The sequence below is a fragment of the Chrysochloris asiatica genome, unplaced genomic scaffold (assembly GCF_000296735.1).
Source record: "Chrysochloris asiatica unplaced genomic scaffold, ChrAsi1.0 scaffold00041, whole genome shotgun sequence".
Classification (NCBI taxonomy): Eukaryota; Metazoa; Chordata; class Mammalia; order Afrosoricida; family Chrysochloridae; genus Chrysochloris; species Chrysochloris asiatica.
The window spans coordinates 19,706,292-19,725,455 of record NW_006408559.1 but is presented as its reverse complement, the minus strand read 5'-3'; the positions used below and the strand labels follow the sequence as shown (position 1 = coordinate 19,725,455).

At 43.5% G+C, this 19,164-nt stretch overlaps 1 protein-coding gene across 1 annotated transcript in view; it reads right to left on the bottom strand.

The window, feature by feature from the left end:
- The window catches only part of CNTNAP2 (contactin associated protein-like 2), a 1,478,157-nt gene that overhangs the window by 1,045,737 nt on the left and 413,256 nt on the right, over positions 1-19,164 (bottom strand). The window contains exons 6-7 of the mRNA XM_006861289.1: positions 4,399-4,602; positions 552-736 (exon numbers count right to left, since the gene is read on the bottom strand). Coding sequence (XP_006861351.1) covers positions 552-736; positions 4,399-4,602 — 389 coding nt within the window. The remainder of the gene's footprint in view (positions 1-551; positions 737-4,398; positions 4,603-19,164) is intronic.

Genomic DNA, 19,164 nt, shown 5'->3' with positions numbered 1-19,164 from the left:
TTCCATGGTCTTGATGGTATGACCAATGACTCCTTCCTTCAGATATTCCTTTGACACTGACATTTAAAATGCTATATATAAATACACATACAAAGGATGAGAGTTTTGTTAGAAGATGGCCATCACAACGTTATGGACAGTGAGGACGAGAGTTCTATACCAAGATGCCCTTCACAGCATTACAAGCACGTAGTGGGGATACAAGTTCTGTAAGAAGATGTTCATCATCGTGCTATGTACGGTGAGATGAGAGTTCCCTTAGAAACTCTTCATCACAACATTATGTGTAATGGGGATTGGAGTTCTATTAGAAGACATTTGTCACAGTATGATATATAGTGGGGAAATGATTACTTGGATACCGATATTCATAAATACTCCAACTACTCCTGGGTAAATGTCTAGAAACTAACGCAACGCCATCTGTGTTTCAAGCTGCATGTGTAATTTTGGTTGGAGTACCCTGAAGGAATGTGCAGATGGACATGTGGCTAAAAAACAGGACTCAGGGACAGTGGAGCATCTCCCCCAGGCTCCGCCCTGCCCCTCACCTCATAGTCCAGGTCCAGATAGTCAAACTCGCCGTTGGTCCGGAAGTGCTGTGTGCCTCGGTCTAGGGTGAGGTTGATGCTGCGGCCCTGGCGCTCAATGACCACAGAGTGCCAGTGATGGTCATCTAGCAGGCTGCCGGCGGTCACAGAGGTGTGGCCGTAGATGGGCCCCAGCTGGTTGCTTCCTGTGTCAGAAGGGAAGAGAAACAAGGAGTGACCAGCGTCCCGAGGCCAGTGACCTGGGCAGAGGGTTACTGGGAGGAGTGAGGTCAAGTCCACCAAGGACTCCCTGCGTATCCTGGTGCGCAGTGAACGTTCATCAAATGTCACCTGAAACAGCTCTTTCAAATGGCGATTGTTGCTGCTGCTGCTACTGTTAGTATGACATGTTTTCCGGTTTTTCTTTGACTTAAAAAGCCATTATCTTAAGCACTATGAATTATTAAATGGTATGAAATATTTATTCAAGGTAGACTTTCCATTAAAGTAAAACCCTTCCAATGTATCTAGAAAGACCGGGAAAACTGTACAAGAAGTTAATTATATGCATTTGGTTTTGAAATGAGATTTGCAGAACGACAGAGCTACAAACCAGAATGGAAGGGTGGCAGAACCCAGACTGTCTACCAGGTTTGTCAGTGTGTACTATTAGCATTCTTTAAGCCACTTTCTGCTTTGTCTTTATATGAGCAGACAAAACGTAGTCTCTAAAATGGGTGGTGATGGTGTGCGGTGGAGTCGGTTCTGAGGCTGGAAATCTTTACGGGAGCAGAACGCCTCACCTTTTTCCCACAGAACAGCTGATAGTTTCGAACTTCTGACCTTGCAGTCAGCAGCCCGACTTGTGACCACTATGCTACCAGAGCTCCTCGTTTATAAAATTACAGCCTGGTTTAAGAAGAAAGACTGGAATAACTGTGCACAAAGTCAGTGCACATTAAAGGTGCTAAAGGCCTTTGTGTGCTTTTCTTACATCATATTTTCTCCTTCACTTTTGGTGATGACATAAAATGCAGATAGCATTTAATTGCAAGCTTATTTCTGCGGGGGGTGGGCCCACTGAATCTTAGAGAACCCTAGGTCCCATCACTTTTAACATCTGGACCAGAAGGTGAACGAGCAGCCATATAGCCCTGAAGTTGAGGTACCGGTTTACGGGCGAGCGTGGTGTATGTGTGAGGAGAAGCCGGCTTCCTTTGCTGTTGTAAGCCCCAGCAGTTAGTTATGACAGCTCTGAAAGTGACATTTCTCAGGGACAAGGGAAGGAATGCCCTTTCTTTGGAGGTGATATGACCAGTGACTTGTTTCAGAAAAGTCATGTTGCGCCTTGAGGAAGGTCAGGAGCTTTGGAAGGTCCCTCTGCAGGCTTCATTTGACAGAGTGACAGAGGCCTGAGAAAGCAGACTTTGGAAACAATGCTATCACATTGTCTCTGTGTGTGTGCAATTATTAAAACACAAAACAAGACTCTTGATATTTTGTTTCCTCACTCCGTCCCTCCTTTCCTTCTACCGATACTTGTTTCACAGTGGATTTGGGCTGTTTCCCCAGGTAATGAAAGAATGCATGTCCATGGTTACAAGGAGAAAACAGCATGAAGAATTCATATGGAAAACATCATACATCCACCACTAAAAATAGATCAGTCTCCTTCTTGCCACACTTTTTTCCATATACAGTCAAATTTGAAAAGGCTGGAACCTGTGTCGGACACGAAATTGAAAGATTTCCCGCTCCTAGAGCGAGCTCAAAAGTGGTCAGGCTACACCCTGTCAAAGGAGGAGAAGTGGAGAGAATTGGGAAGGTACGGCTATCCTATCAAGTCCTAACTCTTACAGGCTTCCGTACAAACAGGCTTTATACACGTTTCTATTTAGGGTTACGTACGCATAGCAGAGTGGTTATGAATCAGGCTGCGAAGCTCACAGTCAGCAGTTTGAAACTACCAGCTGTTCCGCAGAAGAAAGATGAGGCTTTCTTCTCCTGTAAAGATTTACAGCCTCGGAAACCCTATGCAGGGTCACTATGCATCAGAACCGACTCCATGGCACATCACAACAACAACAACAACAATAGATAGATAGGGTATCGTAGTATTGGTACTGTACTGTCTATAATATTTTTTATTTCACAGCTTTAAAAATTATGTAGTGAATATTTCCCTGTAGAACTGATTCATTTTAAGTGCAAATCAACATACTTCCAAATGTTCAGCTCCTTTATTTTCCAAAGTTTTCACATTGTAATCAATATCTCAAAAATGGTCTTAAATCTTTGTAAGCATTTTTTATTATTTCCGTGGAATGAGTGGATCAAATTATAGGGGGGACTTTAAATATCTGAGTGCATATTGTCAAATTGTTTTCCTAATAATATTTCCTGCTTTACAGAACAGTCTGAAGGGTACTTTATGCCATATGCTGATGTTGTCATTGTAAAATCTGACTGCTTATTAATTAAACATCATTTACTTCTTCTTAGAAAAAGGGAGTCCTGGTAATGCAGTGGGTTGAGCATCAGGCTGCTTACCACAAGGTCGGTGGTTCAATCCCACTGGCTGCTCCACAGGAACAGATGAGGCTGTCTGCTTAGGTTAAAGATTTAGAATCTCAGAAACACTGGAGCCGTCCAACTCTGCCGATAGAGCTATAGGGTCGTAGGAGTCAAATTCCACCAATGGCAGTGGTGTTATTATTCTAAAATTTACAATTATTAGGCAGCAAAACCTGGTCCCTTGTGATTTTTGTGCATCTATTTTATAGATAACGTGGCTGAGCAGTCCAAGGTTCTAACATATTCCACATCTTCTCCGGTGAGTTCTCCCACAGTCTTTACCGTATTATGTTCCGCAAGTCTTGGTGTTCCTATGGCTTCTCCACCCAGATGTCTGACAGGCAGCTGAGTGCACCAGGTTGGAGCAAACCTCTAACCCTCCTCCATTTCTGAGGGTGTCACTAATGTCCAAACCCTACGAGCCGCTCCGAGTTTTTGCCTTTCTTTCTTGCCTGTGATGCACAGTCCATCACAAGAGAATCTGAGTCAGACCTTCATCTTCCGTGAGAACCACCTCCTGTCTGCCCTAAGCTAGGTAGGCGTCGCCTGCTCCCACTCTGGGCACAGAGAAGCACTTTTCTGCTTCAGTGAGTGTTTAACTGCAGGTCAGGTGGCCAGCCACGGTAAGAACTTGCCATTCTTAATATAATATCTGAACCCTCTGGATTTAGACCAACTCTTAGATGTCATCTCCTAACCCACCTGCTCACTAGATCTTTCCATCCCAGCCTCCATCCTTGTCCCTTGAACATGATGGGTCTTTGTCTTTAATGACTCCGTTTTTTGAAACATTTTCCCTCCTCTTAACTTTTTCATGGTCCATCTTGTCATCACTCAGAACTCAGCTTGACCATCTTCTCACCCAAGAGGCTTCCCTCACTGCACCTGTTCTTAATCATGAACATCACCCTTACTCACAATTGTGATTGTGACCCATCCCAATCACTGTCAATGCCCGACCCCACTGCCAGTGAGTCAGATAGCAACCCTGTATAGAGTTTTCAAGGTTAACGGGCAGATAAGAGTTCATGGGAGCAGACAACCTCATTGTGTTCCCATGGAGTGACAAGAGGGTATGAACAGCTGGCCATGGGGTTAGCAACCCAGTGCTTATTCTACAGACATTTTTGAATGAGCAGGCATCTGCATATACAACCGCTAGGGGTTGAGAATGAGCCGCCAACATAAAGTGAACTCTTTCTGTGCTTTCATTAGAAAGGATTGAGTAAGCTGGCCATGTCCCTGATGTGGACAGCAGTACATGGCAGGCATGGGGCCGGTAGTGGGAACGTACCCAGGTTTAAGCTGAGAACCAGCCTGGCTTTCTTCAGTTCCAGGGTGATGTAATCTCCTTGCTGCCCTTCCCCGTGCAAGATGACCCCCTCGCTCTCAGATGTCTTAAATTTCAGGGCAATGACGTCTTTCAGGGTTTTCATCTTCTTGTTACGGAATCTGTATGGCAGCACTACGTGGCCATCGAAGTTGATGACATCAGCCCCTAAAGGAAGAAAAGAATAACATGCTATCAGTCCTTGAATGCTGAGGGCCGGAGGGAAAGCTACCCACTAAGAAACCCAGGGACCTAAAGGATCAGATAACTATCCCATGCTGACTACAGCGGTTCTAATTTAGAGGATTCCATTGGCGCCACGAAATTATATAAATGTTCTGTAAGCATCAGCAATTTATCAAAATCCTCAGAAACAGGTGAATTTAGAGACTCGTTTTATAATTGCTACTACTTTATACCAGAAATGGAAAATCAAATGACCTTTATTAAGCACTACTGATAAATACCAGGGGACGGGGAGCCTGATCTGCTTATGAAGATTAGCCAATGAACAACAAATAACAAGACAGGTTGGCAGGACAATGATCAAGGCAAGGGATGATATATGAAGGAGTAGATTGTGTACATACACAACCCTTTAACAATTGTGGTCTATGGTTAGATGCATGAACAGATACACAGGTTGAATGGGTGTGGGAGGGAAAGTGGGAGTAAACCCAGAAATAAATAAAGGTTTGACAGAGGATATCTGTAGATGGGTGTTAAGCAAACATATTCATGAATGTGGTGCGGCACACAACGGGCAAAGTTATGAAAACTTCTCCGACATAAGCAAACACCCTGAGCGAATGAGGTGCTGGGCGTGGGGCTCAGGACCATAGTCTTGGGGGGCACCATGGTCACTTAGCATAACTAAGTCCACAAACCCCATGTTCTACAAACACCTCTTTCTGTGAGTAGCAAGTGGGGCCTTCAAAGCTCCTTAGCCGTCATCTCCAGTACACTCTCCTTGTGGGGAGGAGAATAAGGAAACCTGAAGATGTTTGGAAACAATTAGTCCAAGGCACTAACAGACCATGAGAACACCAGTCTGCAAGACCTTGAGACAAGAACTAGATGGTGCCACCTACCACTAATAACTGCTCTGAAAGGGGACACATTAAAATGTCCTGATAGAGCAGGAAAAAATGTGGAATAAAGTCTAAATCTTCAAAAACCAACAAAAACAAGACTAGGCCAGGCATCTTGGTAAAATAGACTGGTGAAACCCGAAGACTACAGCCCTTGGTCATGCTTCAGGGTTGGAAGTGAACTCACACTCACGGCTCAGTTTTCAACCAAGTAGCCGTTGTTATTGTTAGGTGCCATTGAGCTAGTTCCAACTCATAGCCACCTTACGCACAACAGAATGCAACCTTGCCGGGTCCGGCACCAGCTGCACAACCATTGTTATGCTTGAACCCACTGCTGCTGCCACTGTGCCAATTCATCTCACTGAGAGGGTTTTCTCTTTGTCTCGGACCCTCCACTTTAGCAAGCATGATGCCCTTCTCCAGGGACTGGTCCTTCCTGATAACATATCAGCAGTATGATCCCTCATAGAACAATCAACCATTTACTATCAAAGGGCAGCATTTACCTAAGGACAGAATTCCGAAGGGGTGGAAAAGAAGGAAGAATGGAAATGAAAATCAGAAGGCTACATGAAGTTACACTGAGGGGCCTGCAAGGATTGAAACGCAACCAAGTACATGATTTGTTGAACATAAAACTGATCTTCTGCTCTGTAAACTTTCTCTCAATTCACAATACAAGTTTTTAAAAAGAAAAGACGCCAATGAAGACCCTGTGGATCCAAGAGAACACTGTCTGACTTGCTTGCTTTGGACACCTCCTCAGGTGGGTTCGGTCACGGTTTTTGAAGTAGACGATCACAAAGGGCTAGGGGGGCATCCTCAAAGAAATGGCGTGGCACAGTAACCACAGCGCTGGGGGCCCATGCTGGTGACTGCGAGGGTTCTTCAGGACGAGGCGGTGTTTAGTTCTGTTGTCCACCAAGTCATCGTGAATCTGAGTCACCTTGGCAGCGACCAGTAGCACTGACCAATGGATTCTCAATTTGAGGAATGGTTAAAAGACAAATCAAAAACCATTTAGATCATATTTTGAGACTACATAGAAGCTTCATTACTATTTTTGGCTCTTTAAAATTTTTTAAATTTCCCTTCGTTTTTTCTATTTGTTGTTAAATCATAGAGAACCTCATCCTTCACACTACAACACGAATGGCTCTGGTCCTTGTGCTGGGCAAAACTGGCGGCAAGCCCACCCACCGGAGGTTGTGGAGACAAAAGTACAAGCAATTGTTCTCTTCACCTGTCTACTGCAGTTGCCCAGGAAACACTTGGGTGCCTTTGGTCCTGGATCTCTCCACAAGATAACCCACATTTTGTAACTGTAGTGGACTTGCTGAGTGACACTGTCCACTCTTGGCCATTACAAATTTTGCCCTTACAGTCAAACTCCATCAAGTTGAGTTGTTGTAGACACAACTTTTCTATTCAGGGCTGGCTTTCACAGGCTTTAAAGCTATGCATCCTAGACCCTTAGACCCTTATCGAATGCTTTAAATGATGCTTTGGAGAACATTATACTTTTTAAAGTACATGCAGAAAAATATATGGCTTTGAGCTTTCAGTTTTAATTCTTAATCGTTGGTTCTTTACTGCCCATAAAAAAAGGCTTCCTTAATCAACAAAATTCTGTGCTCTTTGATTGGAGTCGTAGAGGTTTATTTTTCTATGGGGGAAATGCAGCCATTAAATGGTGGCTTCTGCCAACACTGCAAAGCCAATTAGACTTCAGTTTAATCATCTGTGCTGTCACAGCTGAATTCTAACTTTAGCATCTTTATCAACTGTGAGGAGCACGAATGGAGAGAAAAAATGGACTTGGAATTTCAGATCCCAGGTTGAATTTATAATCCAGCAGCAGGGAGAAATTACTTTCAGTCTTGAAAAGAGAATGGATGGAAGTCCAAGAAATGGAGTAAGTTCTGGAATCCAGAGGGAGAGATTTTGCAATCATTTCCATATCAGGAGCAGCTGGACACCGACCACATTTTATATATACATATACATATACATATATATATATACATATATAATGTGGTCAGTGGAGCTCTGGTAGTGTAGTGGTTACGAATCGGGCTGCGAACCTTAAGGCCAGCGGTTTGAAACTACCAGCTGCTCCGCGGGAGAAAGATGAGGCGTTCTGCTCCCGTAAAGATTTACAGCCTCGGAAACCCTGTACAGGGTTGCTATGGGTCGGAACCGACTTGACGGCACTTAGCAACAACAACAATATAGATATAGATATAGATATAGATATAGATAGATAGATAGATAGATAGATAGATAGATAGATCTATATAGATAGATAGATAGATAGATCTTCGATATATACTCATTGTCATAAATTATTGCCCACTTACTATCAGGAAACATGATTACAGCAAACTTGTAAGCTTGTCTTCAACCTATAAGTGATTGGAATGTCTAAAAGGGGTTCTAGAACTTGCCCAGTGAAATAAGCTTCTTGTGGAGCCTTTGTAGTGTTTAGGACCTCAGGTGGAATCCCGAGCCCCATCCAGAGCCTTCTGAGGTGGGACATTCCCAATAGAAAGGACATGCAAACCAACCCGGAGAAGCTAGAGGAACAGAAGATACTTCCTGAAAGAAACATCAGCAGGGAAAAAGAAAAACCAAAATGGCAGTCTGACGACTACAAGAACAAGCAAGCTGCTCACCAGGGAACCATCAAGGCAAACAATCAAGTCCCTTCAGGACAAGTACCTCCACTATGCCCCCAAGGCTGAAATTCAAGAACTCATGAGTAGGCATGTAAGCTCACTGGTGACCAGGTTGGTCTACATTTGAGTGGAACTGAAGGAAAGTCAGTAATGAAGATATGGGCTGAGTTGGACCATATTCCATAGACTCCTGTTGACCTTGAGATGAAAGAGAGAAGAGGAAGGGCTGGTTGGCTTGAAGTTTGGGGAAACTTGGTAACTCCTGAGCCCATGGACAGTCTAGAGCTGAGAGTGAAGTATACAGCTGATATGAAGTGCGGGGGGAGACACACAAGAGCACCCAAACTTGCAAATAGTGCCCATTTGACCTAGCTTTGTGGCTTGATGATCAGAGCTCAACTAGAGGAAGATAAAGAAATTTGATACAGGAAGCAAGTGTAAATTGCTACAATTTGATGAACTTGACCTACACTTATGGATGTAGTAGCTCAAAATACCAATCACAAGGGAGGAGTCATCACATCAAGGATCAAGCCACTCCCCTCAGTTGATAGGGAGGGGCAACTTAGACATTGGCTGCCTAAAATGGGGGTGGGTGGGGGTGGGTGTTATAAAGGCACAAAGTGACTGGCTTACATGTTTTCAAGAGGGAGTTTAGTTTAAAGTGTTTGGTGATGGTAGAATCCCCAATGAATAGATTTTATCTTCTAGATGGGTCTGGTGAAAGAGGTGGGGATATGATTCTTATTTATCAATAGTGAGTAATAGTTATCATGACTAAGTGTGATTGCCACAGCTGTAAAGGTAGACGTTTTGTAACATAAAGGGTAGAGTAGTTATCTGACATGGAGAGAGAGAGCAGCTGAGGACTCTAGACCCATGGAAAGAGAAAGGCTGTGTGCTGGTGGCCAGGAGGCAGTCATGTAGAATGTGCCCTTGGGTTGTTTAAATGGTTATATATTTCTGAGTGTTTTTGTGTACATCCCCCCCCAAAAAATACAACAAAACAAAAACAGAGGGAATAGAAGCAAAAACTTTTGAATGATGATGCATGGAAGGGATTGTAATCATTGCAATGAAAGAAAACACGATAAGTTGAGTGCAAAACTGATGTTCTCCCATATAAACTATCACTCAATTCACAATAAAAACTTCAAAAAAAATTCCTACTCTCCTCTCAAGAAGGAAATGCTCCTTGAGCTTAGCCTAGATGAGGGAATTAGCTCAGTCTTCCTATATTTTCTCCTAAATCAGTATCTACATTGTGAAGAAAATTGATTGAAGTCATGTGGAAACAAGTAGCTCAAGCGAACAAGTGGGCAATGGAAAAAGTAGCCTTGGAACCCCTGAGACCAGACGATCTAGATGGTACCTCGCTACCACAACCAACAGCTCTGAAAATAATCACATTACAAGGCCCTAGGTAGAGCTGGAGGAAAATGGGGGCAAAACTCACCATCATTAAAACAAAGGCCAAGCCTACTGACCATCTAGAGACTGGAGGAATTCTAACACAAGGACCCCTAGTTACCCTTCACATCTAGGTGTGAACTCACTCCCGTGGTACAATTTTTAGCCCAACAATAGACAGGGGAATGATAGTACCAGGGAGGTACACACACCTCAGAATAATCAAGCATCTGAGATCAAAAGGACAGCAGTGACCTGAGGACAACATTCAGTAGGAATTCAATAGGAAAGAGGGAGGAGGTGGGATGAGTGAAGCTACTTGGAGGCGATTGCAGTCAGTGAGCTGAAACACAATGTGTACATGTTGTTCAATAGGAAACTGGTGTGCTCTGTCAATCTCCAGTCAATTCACAATAAAATGTTTTTAATTTTGTTTTACCCCCATCTCCAGGGCTAGGAGTAGTAAGTTATACAATTGTTGATACCATTCTGCCTTGCTTTCTGGGCAATGGATAAAGGGTGCACATGGCTTCTGGATTCTGGAAATCCTCAGGACTAACACAAACAGGAATAGTTGGGACTCCTGGTGTAAGTCTCTTCCAACAAATAATAAGTGTCCAGTGCCCAATGAGAAACTGCTACCAAAGCTTCCTCAGTATAGACCATGCTGTTGTTTAATGAATGTGTTAAGTGGTCCCCCAAATATTGGTAGGTCCAGATGATAAGATTCCTGGACACAGTCTACAATGTGTAATTTTCACATCACCACGTACCAGGCACTTTAAAATAGTTTAAGATATTGTGAAACTATGCAAACAACATTCATCAGAGTTTACTTCTATTTCCGACAAAAAAAAAAAAAATACATTAAAATTTCATTTGACATCTAATAATATGTTGTACTTGCTTTGGGCCCAGCCACTTTCTATTTTTTTTTTTCTATTACCCTGATTGCTTATCCCTCCCTAGAATTACGTTTTCTATGCTGTGATTAAATATGTATGGTTGAACTGTTTAAGCAATCTGAGCAACAATAATGACGAGTCAAAAGTGAATGCAAAATCATAGAGTTTCCAGCACTCTGTTTCTAACAATAACTCAGCAAGCTGGTAATGTGGCAAATTCATCAAATCATCATGGCAAAGAGGTTCTCTAAATGTGTTTCTTCCTTGTTACTTAGGCTGTATTTTCTCAGTTCTGGAAAAAGATATTTTGGAGAAGTTTCTCACCAAGTCAGTATTTTAATACGTTCAGAAGATCTCTTTGTTGTAGTTTTTACTACAAAGGTAAGATCTGCTTAATGTCAGGAAGAAATTAAACAGAAATCTAAAATGTTGAAAGCAAACTGCACTCACAAAAGACAACCAGATTTAGTGGTTGATGCACAGTCTTCTAACTGGTATACCCACCTGCCCATCCATCCTCCTAATGTATGGGATAATCCAGGTAGTCACATGACAGGGACAGAGGAAAATGGCATTTCACATGGGCAGAGATAAAAGCTTGAGTTTGGGGACTATAATACCTTTACAATGTAGGATAGTTGTATATTTTACCTAATTAACATACTTTATTGACCTTCATCGAGGTCAGTAGTTCAAGCTCACCAGCTGCTCCTCGGTAACCGTATACAGGGTCACTATGGATCGGAACTGACTCTACAGCACTTCACAACAACAACTGACCTCCAAACACCAAAGCAGTGGTTCCAAACCATGCTTCCCATTCCTGTGCTCACTGCAGTGAGTCCCCACCTGTGGACAGGTCTGTGAATACGTCTTTCAAGAGGAGGTGGACATGGACGGTGTGTGTTTTGGCCATTGCTAAGAGTTGTTGCCACCGAGGTGTGTTGAGTGAGGAGCTAGAGAGTAAACGGGGGAAGACCCTCTCTGAGGGGCCAGGACCACATCACCCAGATGTTGGGAGATCCAGTGGGAGTGGTCAGGAGGCAGCTGGGAAGGTTGAGTGAGAAGGTCACACAAATACTTCATTCTCTTGCTCACAAATCCGAAGATACTCTGACCAACCTTCTTGTGGCCAAATTATTGAGCACTTCACACTTATTTTCTTACAGGAAGTTTTTAAAGTGGAATTACTCAATTAAAAATATTGATCAAGGTATGTATTAACAATTTAGTGGGGGTATTTAGCACTACACAATCCAGCAGTTCGCTTTGAACCAGGAGGTCAGCAGTTCAAACTCACCAGTCGCTCCTCAGAAACCCTATACTAGGTTGCTGTGAGTTGGGACTGACTTTACAGCACTTTGCGAGAACAACAGTCAGCAGTTCAAACCCACCAGCCTCTCACATAAACCCTGTTCAGGGCTGCTAGTGATCAGAACCGACTCAATGACACACAACAAAGTATGCAAAGAAATATCCATCATTTCTAAGACTAAAGCTTAAAAATGCTACAAGATGAATTTGTTTAGTTTTGCACATTTTACATAAATGCAAATCTATATACTTAAACATGACTTAAAGGCCATGTTTCAGCATTTTAGATTAGTCGACCACTGTTTATAAAATATCATAACCACCTGCATCGCGATCTAATCATCTGTGTGTACACCTGATATGGTTGCATGTTTACACTAGAACGAACGCATTGCAGATAGCTTTGTTCCTCCCTGAAGCCTAGTGTCTAGAATTGCTGTTGCTGTGTGCCATTGTGTTGGTTCCGACTCCTAGTGACCCTGTATGGAGTTTCTGAGAGTGGCTGGTGGGTTTGAAATGCTGACCTTGCGATTAGCAGTCCATTGCTCCTCTCCTAGAATTGTAGCTATTAAGTGCCATCGAGTTGGTTCTGACTCATAGCTACCCTGTATAGGGTTTCTGAGGAGTGGAGCAATTGGTGGGTTTGACCTGCCAACCTTGTGGTTAGCAATTTTACAGCAATCTAACAATGTTGTTGTAAAGTGCCATCGTGTCAGTTCTGACTCACAGCAACCCTGTATAGGGTTTCTGAGGAGTGGAGCAATTGGTGGGTTTGAACTGCCAACCTTGTGGTTAGCAATTTTACAGCAATCTAACAATGTTGTTGTAAAGTGCCATTGTGTCAGTTCTGACTCACAGCAACCCTGTATAGGGTTTCTGAGGAGCAGCTGGTGAACTTGAACCGCCAACCTTCTCATTCAAAGTGACTTTGCAGTTCAGAGCATTAGCCCACAGTGCCCCATCAAAGCAGCCCATCATCATCCGGTCACTTGCAGCCCATCTAAACCAAGACTGTAAACCTTTATGGGGATAACCAGTCTGATTGCTCTCCGCAGAGTGACTGGCTGGTTTGAACCACCAACTTTGCAGTTCATAGGCCAACATGGAAGCCACGGTGCCACCAGGGCCTGGAAAATCACACTCTATCAATACTTGTTGAAGAATGGTATCACTCATAGAAATACTGGGAGGAGCAAACATTTAATCATTTGACCCCAAAGAGCAGCAGTTTCAAGCCACCCAGCACTGCTGTGAAAGAAAGTTCTGGCAATGTGTTTCTGAAAAAGGGCCTAGCTGTGGAAACACTATGGTGCAGTACTGTTCTCCACACATGGGGTCATCGTGACACAGAAGTAACCCAACAGCACGTGAAGATGAAAGGCCGTTACTTATATCTCAGTAAATTGTGTAAAAGCATAATTAATAACATTGCTATACGTTTCCATTAAAAATTAGAAGATCTGAAGAGACTACAACAATCGCTCCAATACCCCTGGTATCACAACTACAAATACAATAGTCCCAACTGCTGGAGAAAAGAAACGGTCATGCATGGCAGGCCACATTTTTGCAACTGTGGTGGTGGGGAGCGTTTGCTGTTCTCTTTAAAGTTGACTCAGTTGTGGGGCATTTATGGACTGCAGGGAAGCGCAGTCTACCTCAGTCCATTGGCATGTTGTGTGTCTGATTGATATCGGCTGTCTAGCTGCGGCAATCGCTTCTCACGTCTCTACCTTAAACTTACAGAGAGAGTTTACAAGGATTCCAAAGTGCCAATCACAGCTCACTTAGATGAAGAGCAGCAAATGAACTTTCCCTGGATCACTAAACAATGATCTGGAGATGAACTCTGAAAAATCTCTTTCGTTTGGGAGAATGAAAATGAATCAAAGCCCCCAGAGTCCTCCGTCACTGTCAGAAGCTCAGATTTTGTGCAATAAATGTCCTGGAAATGTTCCTGTGCTTGATATCTCACGGCAGAGCGCTACCGACGATGTCGAGGAGTCTGATTTCCTTTCCCCAGAAATCGTGGGCTCCAACACCCAATTACCTGAAAGATCGGTCCACCTGGACACTTCACAGATGCATCTAACTCAATTTACTCAACACCTGGGTCTGTCAGCCCCATTCCCACCTCCTGTAGCTGCTTGCATTCTCCAGAGTTATGAGACCCACCTTTAGCGCCTCGTTTCTTCCCTAGTCAGGAAAACCCACTTTTCTTTGGCTTGATTCTATTTTGTGACACCTCCGTGTGTGGCAGAGTGGAACTGTACACAAAGGGTTTTCAAAAACTTTACTTTTTCAACGGGATCAACAGACCTTTCTTCCAATGAACCTCTTGGTATACTTGAGTGAACCGCCAGCCTTTTGATTAACAGCTGTCATTGACTGACTTGTGTCTTCCCCAAAATATGTGTCAGCTTGATTGGGCCACGATTCTCAGTGCCCTGCTGTTACCTCATGATGTGATCATCTCCACCCAATGATGCAATCACTTGTGACAAGCTCATCAGATGTAAGGGGATTCGGTGGGATGCAACACCTTTGCTCAGGTTCCAGTCCTGATGTGATGAAAGGAGACTTTCCCTGGTGTGTGACAGTACCACATTTGTCTTACAACAGCAAAGACAGAGGGTCAGGACTACCACCAAGGGCGAAGAGCTTGCTGAAAGTGAAGAGGACTTAAAATACTTACTGATGAAGATCACAGAGCACAGCTTTCAGTATGGGTTTCATCTCAATGTAAAGAAAACAAAAATCCTCACCACTGGACCCATAAACAACATTCTTATCCATGGAGAAAAAATTGAAGTTGTCAAAGACTGCATTTTCCTTGGATCAACCATCAACACTCATGGAAGCAGCAGTAAAGAAATCAAACAATGTATTGTATTAGATAAATCTGCTGCATACAACCTCTTTAAAATGTTCAAGAGAAAAGACATCAGCTTGAGGACTAAAGTGTGCCTGACCCAAGTCATGGTATTTTCAGTAACCTCATATTTATGTGAAAGCTGGACAGTGAATAAGGAAGACTGTAGAAGAATTGGTGCATTTGAGTTATGGTGTTGGAGGAGAATATTGAAAGTGCCATGAGCTGTCAAAAGAACAAACAGATCTGTGTTGGGAGATGTACAGCTCGAATGCCCCTTGGAAACCAGGATGGCCAAACTTCGTCTCTCATACTTCAGCCATGTTTTTAGGAGGGTCCAACCACTAGAGAAGGTGATCATATTTGGTAAAGTGGAGGGTCAGAGAAATAGAGGAACATACTTAGCTAGATAGATTGGCATATGACCTGGTTTCAATGGCTGGATGATCAGAATTCAACAAAAGAAGAAAGGAGAGGAAAAAAGGAGTAATCTGATAAAATTTGATGAACTTGACCTACATCTATGGATGCAGTAGCTCAAGAGAGCTAACAAATTTTTACAGCGAAGATCATTCCCACCCCCCTCCATACACAGGGTATACAGGGATGGGCAACTTAGACATTTCCTACTCAAAATGGGGGGGGGGAAGGGCTACAAAGGCAAGAAGTGGCTGGTTTACAACCTTTCAAGAGGGAGCCTAGATCCAGAGGGTGCTGAAGAAGGTAGAATCTCCAATGAGTAGTATCCAATCTGTCTGGGCTGGGCTGATGAAAGGAGATAGGGATAGGTCTCTTGTGGTACAATAGTGAATAATTGCTATCAGGACTGACTGTGAGGGTTGGAAATGTAAAGGTAGACATTTTGTAGCAAAAGGAGGGGAGTGGTTGACTTTGCAGGCTAGGAGTGGAGGTCCCTGGGACCATCAAGGGAGAAGAGCAGAGTGCGGGATCCTACCCAGAGAAAGAGCGATGCCAGAGATGGAGTCAGAGATGATGATGTGGAGAGATGGAATGGCTGGAGACCCTGTTGTGGACAGGGCTGCTATGGGACGGTACTGACTCCATGGCACCTACCAACAACAGCAGGGGTATGTTGGGAATCTACTTTCAGAAAACCTTATGGAGTTCATGTGGGGTCTCCATGGGCTGGAGTAGACACTTGCAGTGTTTTGTTCTGTTGTGCATATGGTTGCTATGAGTAGGTGTCGACTTGGTGACACCTAGCAACAACAAGAAAGACATGTAGAGACCACTATGTTGAAAGGAGACTAGGACCATCTCTAGAGCGAACAGAGACAGAACACTGTCTCCTAGACCTGGGGTCCTAAATTGGGACTTCTGGCTTTCTCAAGTGTGAGAATAAAACAAAAAATCCTCACAACTGTACCAATAAATATTATCATGATAAATGGAGAAAAGATTGAAGTTGTAGACAACTTTATTTTACTTGTATCCATAATTAATGTTAATGGAAGCAGAAATCAAGAAATCAAAAACATACCGCATTATGCAAATCTGCTTCAAAAGCCCCCTTTAAAGTATTAATAAGCAAAGATGTCAGTTTGAGGACTATGGTGAGCCTGACCCAAGCCATGGTATTTGCAATTGCCTCAACAACCTCATATGCATGCAAAAGCTGGACAGTGAATAAAAGGAAGACTGTAGAATTGATGCTTTTGAGTTATGGTGTTGGAGGAGAATATTGAAAGTACCATGGGCTGCCAAAAGAACCAACAGATCTGTGTTGGGAGAAGTGCAGCCAGAGTGCTCCTTGGAAGTCAGGATGGCCAAACTTCGTCTCTCATACTATGGACATATTGTCAGGAGGGCCCAGTCACTGGAGACGGGTATCATGTTTGGTAGGGTGGAGGGTCAGAGAAAAAGAGGAAGACCCCCAGCGAGATGGATTAGCAAAGTGGCAGCATCAATGGGCTCAAGTGTGGCAACAATTGTGAGGTTGGCCCAGGAGCGGACAGTGTTTCGTTCTGTTGTACACAGGGTCACAGTATCGATTCCATAGCACCTAACAACAACATATACATGTGAAAGTTGGTTAATGAATAAGGAAGACTGGAGAAGAACCGATGTATATGAATTATGATTTGATGAGGAATATTGCAAATGCCATGGGCTGACGAAAGAACAAATATATCTTTGTTGGACCAAGTAGAGTCATAATGTTCCTGAGAAGTGAGGATGGTGAGACTTCGTCTCTCACACTTCGGACATGTTATTAGGAGGGACCAGTCCATGGAGTAAGACATCATGCTTGGTAAAGTGGACAATCAGCCAATATGAGGAAGACCCTGAATCAGATGGACTGACACAATGGGCTCATTCATAACAATAATTGTGAGGAAGGCACAGGCCTGGGCTGGGCTTTGTTCTGTTTTGCCTGAGTAAGAACTGACTCAACAGCACCTAACAACAAGAACAAGTGTGTCAAAGGGACCCTGGTGGCGTTGTAGGATACATACTAGATTGCTACTCACAAGGTGGGCAGTTCAAACCCACCAGCTGCTCTTTGGGAGAAAGATGAGCGCTGTCTCCATCCGGAAGCTGGATTCCCTTGAAGCCTCCATCCGGAAGCTGGATTTCCCCTGAAGCCTCTCTTCCACACCGAAGCTAGAGACCTCTTTCTGGAGTAAACTCCTGTGTCTGGAAGAGCAACTCCAAGGCACGCTGAGATGCAGCCCCTCCCCTCTGCACAGCAGCGTCTAGACCTGCCAGAGTTCAGTGTGGGCATCTCTTGGGCCTTCCCTCATACGTGAATGAACTGGTGTTTCCGTTTCATCTGGTTTCATAAATTCAGATTGATCTTCCAAACCCAGATGAGCCTCACCCACCCCACCCATTCCCTGAGTCAGCAGTCCTTGTCTGCTCTCCCATGCCTCCCCTTCACACTTCCATTACATCACCTCCCCCCCTCCCCCCACCTCATCTTACATTGAAATGATCACTGGGATGGCTTGATTTCCTCTGTGGGCATTAAGCTTCTCTGAGGTACACACTCCAACTAGTTCTGCTTTGTGTTCCCAGCACAGCAAACACGTCTTAAATTGTTTTATGCGTCCTTGGAATTTGAGGCATGAAAGCAATGACAATTCACACTATCTTCATTTCCTATCAGAACGCCACCTGGTGCAGTATGGCTGACTCTCTTAGAGGTGCGGGTCCATTACCTGATGGCATCCGATGATGTAAATATTGTAATTGTTTGTTCCTGGTCTGAATGAAGAGTTTCAATCATGAAATGCTGCTATTGGGCTCATGCTAGAGTTCTTCACTTAAAAGTCAAACATTTAACTCCTATATGAATTTAAACGTAAAGTGAGTATTTTCCTCTTCTTGTTGTTAAGTGCTGTTGAGTTGGTTCTGAATCATAGAGACCCTGTATAGGGTTTCCAAGGAACGGCTAGTGGGTTTGAACCACTGACCTAGTGGTTAGCAGTCCAGTACTGATCCTACAGTGCCACACCAGGAAAACATTTTCCTCTTAGCTGAATGATTTTAACAGAAACATAATTGGTTCTAAGATGAAAGTTAGTGAGATGTTACACATATTTTCACAGGAGGAATTTTTACACTAACTTGAGGTAAGCATAAACTCCAGATGGCCATGCCCAGGTGTGTTTATTAGCAGGTATTGGAGTGTTTTATGAGAAGTTAGAATGTCTGGTTTGTATGACTGACTAACTGCATGCTGTACTGACTTGAACAAGGTACAGGGAAATCGTCATAATTTTTGAAAACTATATCATTAGCAAGCACGCTATTCAAAATCAGAAGTTGTTCTTGCTAGGTACTGTGGAGTCGGTTCTGACTCATAGCGTCCCTGCATAAGGTTTCCAAGCAACGGCTGGTGGGTTTGAACTGCCAACTTTGTGGTTAGCAGTCTAGCACTATAGCACTACACCAGGATTCCCCCCACCAAAGAAACAATGAGTTGCTCTGTGTTTCATTTTCAGACAAACACACACATATATATTCTCACACTCACACAGCTACAAATGGACACACACATGCACACACACTCACACACAAAGCACACATACGCTGTTGCTTCCTGCCACCCCTACTCCCTACAGACCATTCTAAAATCAGAGTGATCTATTACTGAGCTGGGCTATAACTCCAGTCTGATAATGCAGAGATAATAAGCAATTTCTGAAAATTAGCATAAAATCTATTTGTAGGAAATCCATTTGGAAGCAATTTTTATTTATTTTTGTATATCAACAAGTCAAACAAATCAGACTTCGCTGTGACAATATTGCTGTCTGCTGGAGATGGTCTGCACTTCTGACCATAAGAAAGCTATTTGGTCTGCCTTGGCGGGCGAGAATTCTCAAGCCTCCTCCTCTTGAGAGGACGAAAGGAGTCCACAGAACGACTTTGATTCAACTATCCTGAGTCTGTATTCCAGTCACGTTTTCATTGTTGTTGTTGTTGTTAGG